The sequence below is a fragment of the mitochondrial genome of Mimulus guttatus (assembly GCF_056151865.1).
Source record: "Mimulus guttatus mitochondrion, complete genome".
Classification (NCBI taxonomy): Eukaryota; Viridiplantae; Streptophyta; class Magnoliopsida; order Lamiales; family Phrymaceae; genus Erythranthe; species Erythranthe guttata.
Window position 1 is genome coordinate 250001 of NC_018041.1, and position 9167 is coordinate 259167.

At 46.3% G+C, this 9167-nt stretch overlaps 2 protein-coding genes.

Annotated features, from left to right (window-relative positions):
- Positions 1-5634: 5634 nt before the first annotated feature.
- ND1 (NADH dehydrogenase subunit 1) lies at positions 5635-7168 on the reverse strand (one part of a trans-spliced gene, as the record gives it). Coding sequence (YP_006460148.1) covers positions 5635-5826; positions 7086-7168 — 275 coding nt within the window.
- A 911-nt stretch (positions 7169-8079) lies between these two features.
- On the reverse strand, positions 8080-8430 carry rps13 (ribosomal protein subunit S13). The gene has a single exon. The coding sequence runs from the start codon at positions 8428-8430 to the stop codon at positions 8080-8082; it is 351 nt and encodes a 116-aa protein (YP_006460167.1).
- Positions 8431-9167: the final 737 nt, after the last annotated feature.

The window sequence follows — 9167 nt, forward strand, 5'->3', positions numbered from 1 at the left end:
GGTGCTCCTTGAGGTATGCCTTTCCGGTGGGTTGTTCCTTTATCTGTCTTTTCCATCCAGTGCCCGCACTGCGTCAGAAAATCTTCGTCTTCGATCTCTCTTCGCAACGCAATAAAGAAGTCTAACAGTCTCTCTCGACATCTGTCTTTTAAGACATCGATCTCATATCTAGTTGCAGCGTTCGCTATGTTGCCTACGCCCGTCCATTCCTTGAAAGCTTGATCCTGCCCTTAGACTCGTTACCTTGTTCGACTGAACTCGTTGGCTCCGTGCTCTATTCGGTCGGAACCCTGTTCGAGAACCTTCTCTCATAGATTCCCTTCACCAAGTCATCGCCAGCAATCAGCTCTTATCCCTTGGTGTCAAAGGGCGAGTTTCTTTCTTGTCTTGCCCATTTTCTTTATTCTCATTGGAGATCTCCCGCGGCAAGGTTTTACACATAGGGCCAGCTGCTTTCTTTATCTCGCTTGCCGTTAGTCCGTCTAGCGCCTTTCGGTTGGGGTCCGCCCCGGGGGTTAGACCGCTTGGGTTATTTTTCTAGTATCGAAGGCAGTCAACGTGTCAGCCATTCTTCTCCTATTAGACTTGTAAATCCTTTGCTCTTTTTCCTTCTCTATTGCAGTTCTCTCCCTAGACTTTATTTGACAGGGGCGGAGCACTCTATCAATAAAAAAAAAAAAAGTAGCAATTCAGTTTCAAATGGTTTGAGCTTGGAAGCAACCTACTATCTATCAATAGGCGAGAACAGACTGCTTCGCCCATCTATTCTATTATGGCCGGCTTGAAGACATCAGAGGAAGACCATCATCTCTATCCGGGTACGATCATAGCTTCATTCATTCGTTGAACCTTGGGGATAACCATTAGCATTGAGGTCAATGACCACACCACCTCTATCATACATACGACATTACACGAAGCGAGAGTGCATGGTCAACACACACCTAAAGCACCTACGTTCCGCTTGCAGCCACAACCTAACTTGCACGAGATTCAACAACCGAAGCTACTGGTAGTCCCGAGGGGGCGGCATCCTCCTATAATAAATAGTTAGCAGTACTGAACGAGCGAGTCATCGGTCCGGGGAAAGAAAGGCCTTTGTTTATCTTACTCTTACTAGTCGCTCTATCTATTGAGCCGGGGAACTCCCTCTTTGCGAGCTACTTACTTTATCTGAACCCTCTACCGACAGATGCGCGAATTGCACTGGTCATTGCGCGAAATGTCCTCTAAGCCAGTCAGTCAATGGAGGGACCGGGGCGCTAGGTATTTCCATTCTTCTGGCCGTAGGTGTGATCAATGCCATTGAGCTTCGGTACTCTAAAATAGTAGTAGGAGTTCGCTTCTGAGTGAGCTTCCTTCCTTATGCTCTGGCCTGACCTTCACGAACAGCTTTAGCTTTCTTTCAGCTACCAACTTCAAAGCTTGATCTCATCTCTCTTCTTTTGCTTCTTTTGAAAGTCAAGTACTCTACTTGTTGGCATGGAAGGAGTTCATCTTGAATTGCCAGTACAGTGATTGGAGGTCTTCCTCACCTGTTCTAGTGACATAGGCCCATCCGGTCGAGAGAAGAGCCTTGAGGCGAAGAACCGCTTTAAGCCTATTGGTTCCCTTCCGTTCAGTACAGACAGAGTTCAAACAGAAATCTCTCACTCAGCAGGTGCCAATGCGCTGACGTAAGGACAGTAAGACTTAGGACATAGGGTACCAATTGTTGGCTGCTAACCTTCGCTTCAGTCGGTATAAAAAGGGAATTTCTATCACAAAGGTCGATAGTAGCTCAAAGGACGGAAGTCAATACTGGACTTCTCGCCCACCAGAAGGTCAAAAGCAGATGGAGCAGGGAAGAAGCCCCATTCGTTGAATATCTACCTCCCATTTTCGATTGACTTGTTTGATAAAGGCGAAAGAAAGCACTACTAGTACCAAACCAAACCTGCAGGCTATTATTAATGTCATACACGCATGCGGGCCAGCAAGGGAAGGATCGGATGAGTGGAAATTGCCATTGCCCTATGGTCTTCGTCTGGTGCACTTCAACGGATTACGGAAATCAGAGAAGAAGCTGAAGAAGAAGATCGTAGAATAGTCTTTGCAGTGAGTGTGTGATGAGTGCTGGCTAGTCTATGAGTGCATATCAGTCTATTCTCTGTCTTTTCCCTGGCCTGGCTCAGACTCGCGCGCTACAAGGCCTGTGACAGGTTGGATAGCCTAACGTACATTGCATGGGGTGGTGTCAAAGTGAGTTTTCTTGCTTTACGACAAGCCTCTGGACAAGGCTTCTCTTCTGACCGTCTTCCAGCTTGAATCCAATCCGAAGTGAAGAAAAAACGAGAAAGCAAAGAGAAAGCCTTCCACTTTCAGAAAAGAGCTTAGTTAGACTCTTCTTCGAGAGATCAGACGATTGTAGAAGACGATGTTTTCGTCTTCTTTTCTCGTCTTCAAATTGCACATGCTGTCGGGAGAGATTACCTTCTTGTTCAGTCTAATCCGATGTGAGCAGACTTCTCTATCTTCATGCCTCTTTCAGCAGAGAAGAAAGCTTTGGGACAGTTTCTGAGAGAAGAGGGTCAAGGGGGACTCCCAGAATCGAAGTCGTGTAACTATGTTTCTAAGCACATAACGTATAGGATAACTAAAAAGGCTTGTATGGCTGAGTTGAGTGGAGGGGCTAAGCGCTGCTGCATATTCTAATTAGCCCTTTCCCGTCCGTACTTTTTGACTATATGTAGGGAGGACCGCCTATTAGAAGGTCTTTTCTCTTTATTTCCATGCCACCTGTGCTGTGTAAAGAAAGCAGTCTCCATGAAAGCTATGCTATGCCTTTTTCTTTGTATTTGACCTCTCCCTATCCCTATACGCTGGCTGTATTGAGTGTATCGTCCATGTACGTCTAATCTAACGGTAATATTCGACTGAAGCGGATGGGGATCTATCTTTATCCGCCTTCGGGCTTTGAAAAAAGGCTTCGTACTATCCATCATATATAGATGGATTGATTGACTCGCGGCTAGGTGACTTCTCCTCTCCTTCTTGTTCCGTGATGTGCTACTTGACTTTCTTTATTCTTCCTCACCCGGTAAAACGCCATCTTTTAATAAGGCAATTGCCTACGTTCGAGCTAGTCGACTCCTTACTTCACTTCTTCGCAACTAAGTCAAATCCCTTAGGGAAAGACTGATTGGGTAGTAATGGCACTCAATAGCTCTAACAGAACATTGGATTCATTTCCCTAGTCATAGAATAGACGACTCGTTTTTCTTCTAGGCTGGATCTAAACGCCGCCTATCCTTATTTCAATCTCTCGGCCCTCCTATTTACCCTTTTGAGAAGGTTTAGCTTTACATTGAGAAGCAGGATACCTGCGTATTTAATGAGGATTCAATCCAGCCACAGGTTTCCCCATGACTAACTTGTTACGAACGAAAATCTCTCTTACGAGAGACGAAGAAACTAAGCTAAACAAGAAAAATCTTATTCCCTCCCTTTAAAGTACATAGCAGTTCCTTAACTAAACGGACATTCATTCTTTACAACCAAATGAAATTCGAAAATGAAAGGTAAAAAGCGACTCTTTATCCATAAAGAAAATGTTACCGTCTCCGTCTACTTGCAGAAAGCCGCCCTGGCATGGAATAGGAGAACCACCCTTTTCTATTAAGCCAAGTTTGACTGAATCTTGAAAAGAAATTTCTTTTCAAAAAGACAGCAGAGGCTCAATGGAGAATGACTCTTCTTTAGTAATCGGCAGGAATGCTTCATATAAATATCGAGCGAATCTTTGATTGGGAAATTGAGAAAGAAAAATTGGATCAAAGACTCGCATGACATGATTGTTGAGCAAATTGCTCAGTAAACAACAGCACATTGGTATTCCAACAATTTCGTTGGACCAATCTTTGCCATTTATATCAAGAATTGGACGATATAGGAAAGCTGATAGTAAATCGATCGCGTATTTTTCTACGATCAAAGAAGAAAAATCAGATAAAAGAGATTGTCGATCAATATTCAGCAAGAGAGGGAGAAAGTTCAAATATCTCAATTTATCCACTCTGTCCCAGCTGACAACCTCCGAATAATAATATACCATTCCTACCTCTGGCCTCAAGCCAAAGGATTTCTCATTATTGAACTTGTTACCAAAAGCTGCGTACATTATTTTATTCAGCACACTAGCGAAAGAAGTGAAAATTAGGTGGTCTTCCCTTGTCGGTGATATAGTGACATAATAATCAGGGAAGATCGAAACGGAAAAAAAAAGAATTGAGATATCAATTGGTCCCCTCCCCCATCTTTAGGGAATAGTTGAAGCTGAAAGGGGGAAAAGTGAGACTTTTTGGCCATCACTTCCGACTACCCGAGTTAATGATAGAGGCAAGAACACCTTCCGACCAGGCCTTACTATAACCAACCTCACAGATCCAACTCAATCTTTTACACCGATGTATCGTACTCTCTCGACCAGGTCATCAAAAAGACTGCTAAATCTTTCCGAAGTGAGAGAAGGAGGGAAGGCGCGCTACAACTAACATAACAGCCAGCTGAAAAACGTTAGCTAGCTAGGCTAGCGCGCAATGGCTTTCTCTGATTCTGATAGGGGCTCGCTTCTTCAAGCTCCGCCCAACCTATACAAGGTGTTGCTCGCTTTCTCTGAGCCACTAGTGGCTTCTCTTATGTAGTGGTCGGCATGCCTACGTGCTCCTCCTTGCCCCCCTACTTAAGAATCCAAAGGTGGCCTTTGGATGTTGTCGTGACCGCTTAGGCTTGGTTGATTTTGTAAGAAAAGAAAGTAGGTTTCTGGGGTTCATTGATTAGTACACCTCCGGTGCTGGTAAGGTCGGGACCGTGGTCGTCCGTCTCCGGTTTGCCGGCCGATAAGATCTCTGAGATTGACCAGCCAGCTGGGTTGGTTTGGCTATTCTTTTCTATTGAAAAGGAGTCAGCTGTCTGCGCGAGTCACCTTCTTATAGGCTCCGCTGGACGACACGGCATTTTCGTTCAAATATAGGCCGGCCGTACTTGTGATGGTTCCCAAGGATTCAATATGACCACTTAGGTCTACGTTGCCACGATATTGTTCTATGGAAGCGGGCGGGCAGAAGCTCGGCCCGGTTTTTTTGGTGTCGTAGGGGAGGGATTGACCTTTCTAACGCATATTCAGTCGTACCGGCATGGCCCCACTGATTTGTTTTCGATCAGAGCATCAAGCAGCGCAACCCGGTTCTACTTGACTAAGCCCGTGCTCCTCCAAGGAGGGAGTTTGCTTTACCCAACTCCCTTTTTGATAACAAGGCAGAAAGCCCCTACCGGACACTCATTAGTTTCGAATGAAGAATGAAGAGTGCCCTAGCAAGCACCTACTTCTATAAATATCAAAAAGCGAGACTTGACTAAACAAGCGAGAAAAGCCCTTTCTATCTTATTAGTCAAGCGTTAACGCGCCCCTGCAATCAAACTAAAGTGCTAACACCCTATCTATAGGTTGGGGCCTTTTCAATAAGGCTCGCGTAGGAAAATCCAATATTTTTAAGTTGGTAAAGACCCGCCCCTTGTTTCAGTCAGAATGAGTCCCCGGGACCCCGGGACATTGGCTTCCGCCAACAGTGAACTATTAAGGATCGCATCCCGCGCATATTCTACATTATAGCCTGCAACTGATTCAGCTTCCGCTTCTGGGAGATCAAACGGAGCTCGATTAGTTTCTGCTAGACGAGAAATAAAGAACATAACCAATACAGGGAACAAGGGAATACCGGACCATATCTGCTTTTGCGCCATGACAATCTCACTCGAATTACGGGGACCTACACATATTAGTACAGTATACCGGGGTCCCCGGCCAGAACCACACGTGCAAGTTTCCCTGCATGTGGCTCGTCCGTGCTTTTTGAGGCGCTGCCTGTGACTCAGCATGGGATAAGGGGGCGGAACTGCACACGAAAGTGTTCAGAGCATTGTCCGAGTGAGTAGGCAGCGCCTACCAAGCAAAGCTTTCTTGAAGAGGCTGGGCTGCTTCTTTTTCGGCGCCCGCCCTTTCTTTATTTAGATGTTGAGGCAAGGCAAGCCCCAGGAAGGGCATTTGGCGAGGAGCATTGTTTTGAGGGAGGGAAAGCGTGGTTGACAAACCACTTCGAGGAGGCCGACTGGACTGGAGTGCTTTCATCAAATGATGCATGTGGGCTGAGCCATTCCCATCCCAAGTGGTAGTCCCGCTGCGGCCTCTGACGTCCGGTCCGTCCGTCCCGTCTTATCGTGATTTGGCTATACTTGAATGTAGCCAGCCATGTTAGCTTCACATGAGAGCCTTTTTTCTAAAGGCTAAAAAGGCACTCATCAGTCAGCTCGGCCGCTTTCCTATTTCGCTTTTCCGCCTATTAATAGAATCTAATCGAATAGGTCCCGACGGCCCGCCTTTCTTCATCTATACCAGCTGCCGCGCACGAACCAATAGAAAGGATTTCAGCGCCCCTCTCTAGATAAGAAGCAGAACGCGCCATCACCTACAGCCCTTTCCTCTGCCGGGGACTTCCACGAAATGAAAACGGGCGGCATCGTCGTATGCTCAACTTTTGTTGCCCTGGTTTATATCCCGGAGTACTCCTATGGCCGATCTGTCACCCAACCTACTTAAACAACCTAAAAGCTTGACCCCGTCCCGTTTGGAGAATGACCCCTTATGGCACGGCTTAGTCAGTTATTCTCGCAGTTCAGATAAGATTCGGACCACCACTTCTCTGAAAGCATGGTTCTTGCCTCACTCCCCCCTTTGAGCTCGTCCATTCGTTGGGTGATCCCTTGCTCTCACGTTCGAGTGTTTGCTCGTCGTTTAGGCCCGTGAGTGAGATTTCTGCTCATTGCAGTCACCTCCGGGGTTCTTCGCACCTGGATAGTACCAGGACCCTTGTGCCCCGGCCCTTGAGCCGATAAAGCTGCCCGCCCTATGACCCACAACTCAAAATGAGCCTTGCGACGAGACGCGGACATTCCCCATGCTGCGGTTCCCTCCGGTCCGTTCCCGGGTTGGGTTAGGGGAACAGCCGAGCGATTGCCTTCGCGGATCCAAACGCGCTCACAAGGCGCACAATAAGAATAAGACCAATAGAGACTTCATAAGGGACCATTTGAGCTGCAGATCGTAATGCTCCTAGAGAGGCATATTTCGAATATAGAGGAGTCAAAGTTCCCAACAATAAAGTAGTTTATCATATCCTTCTATGAACCGTACGAGCACGTTCTCTGTCACCCCCCACCGCGCTTACGGCTCTCTACCCCAACCCAACCTGCTCTGGCCCCGGGTCCTTCCTTTCTATTCCTCGGTAAGCGGACCGTGGGAGCATGGGGGGGCGGTATCTGCTTTTTTTTGACTGATAGAAAGTCTCTCTCTTTTCTCCCTCCTGACCGAACTCGCCAAAAAAAGAAAAATAGATAAAGTTGTTCTTGCCGGGCGAGTAGCGTCAGAGACATCTTTATCTGAGGAGGAGGCTTCGTCGTCCGGCTCCTCAGATAAAGATGTTAGGATCGACCGGCTCATCCTCGGAATCCGAAAAGAAAACAGAGAGAGAACGGATTTGTTTCAGTGACATATCTAATCAGACCGAATAGGATTTGATTTGAAGAGCTGTCACGATCATTCACATAAATTTCAGCAGGCAGGAAGGGCACGGGAGCTACCGTTTCTAGAATGCAAGCTAGCTTGCTTACTCTCCTAGTAGCGTACGTTGGCGGCAAAAACAAACTAGACTATACTAAACTAAAGTGACGAGGCATTCGGGAAGCGACTAGTCGCTTCTGGCGAAGCTTCTAGAAGGCCGACCACTACATAGAGAGATCCATATACCAGTCATGAGCTATCGCTCATGCCTAGAGAGGCGGAAGCAGTAGCTTCTAGGACGAAGCCGAGCCGATACGATAGGCGGGCGAAGGGCTAAGCCACTAATGTCGTGGCGAAGGAGGCCTACTATACGTATACTGGATTAGTAAGCCGGTGAAATACCAAAGAGAATCAATTTCAGTTCACTATTGAAGCTATCAGTGTGATTGATCAGACAAGTACCAAGGGCTTTCGGTAGACTTCTTTCATTTCCTAATTTGCTTGCGACAAGTCCTAGCATTAGTATGAGTTCGTTGACCGCGTAAGGGTGATCCATCTTGATGACGAATTCCACGATAACAAGAAATAGAAATGAATCGTTCGATGTCTGCTCGTTCTCCCCTCTTCAATTCCCAATGAACAACATGATCTTGACCTATCATTTGTTCAATTTGGTCGATCTGATACTTAGTTAATTCTTTGATCTTTATGTTCCCACTGATACCTAATCGATAACGAACCTGAATGGCTTTTTGAAGTCCAATTCCATAAATTTTTGTTGAGGCAATTCTTACTTGTTTATCGGCAACTAATCTAGCTCCTGAAATATATAACATTCTTGATCCTTCCTTTGACTAGTCTTCTAGGCTGGAATCATAAATGGGTTGTCTCCTCTCTGATGATCTTTTCTATAGGTAGAACTCCTGTGAGCGGTCTAAACTTCGATCCTTATTTCTTCCAATTATGTTCTCGTACCCAAGCCCTTTTTCCAGAGTCTTGTGGAGGATAATTTCACACTTATCTCACTAAATCAGTGAGAAAGTGCTCCGCGATGGGTCGCGATCTCAAAATGGAAGTTTTTCGCCTTTAAGATAGCGCAGAAGGTATTTTAGGGCCACTATGTTCGCATCCCCCGACTCAACATCAAAGTGGTCTCGTGCGATCTCATGCGCGGCCATCATTAAGTCGGCTGGGCTGCCTGCGGTTACAGAATCGCCCGCAGAAGTCCCCTTGACTCTCTCTCTCTATAAAAAAAAAAGCGTTCTGCATCATCCAGCGGCGCTGGCGCAGGTTTTTATTCCTTCTGAGCCAGGATCAAACGCTTCTTTTGATAAAATACGGGTTTGATTCTATCTGGTAGAGTCAACAGAATGGAGTTCCTTGTTTGTAACTCCAGAACAGATGATTTCCTCCAGGTGTTGGAGTGCCCTTTCGAAATAGGGGCTAGCCGTTCTTTGCTCACATAAGCTTTGATGAACCCGCAGGAATCTCCAACTATCCCATTTTTTTCACATAATAGTTATATTACGCGGTCCCACTGGGAAGGGGTAGGTTCTGGGGTGAGACGGTCATG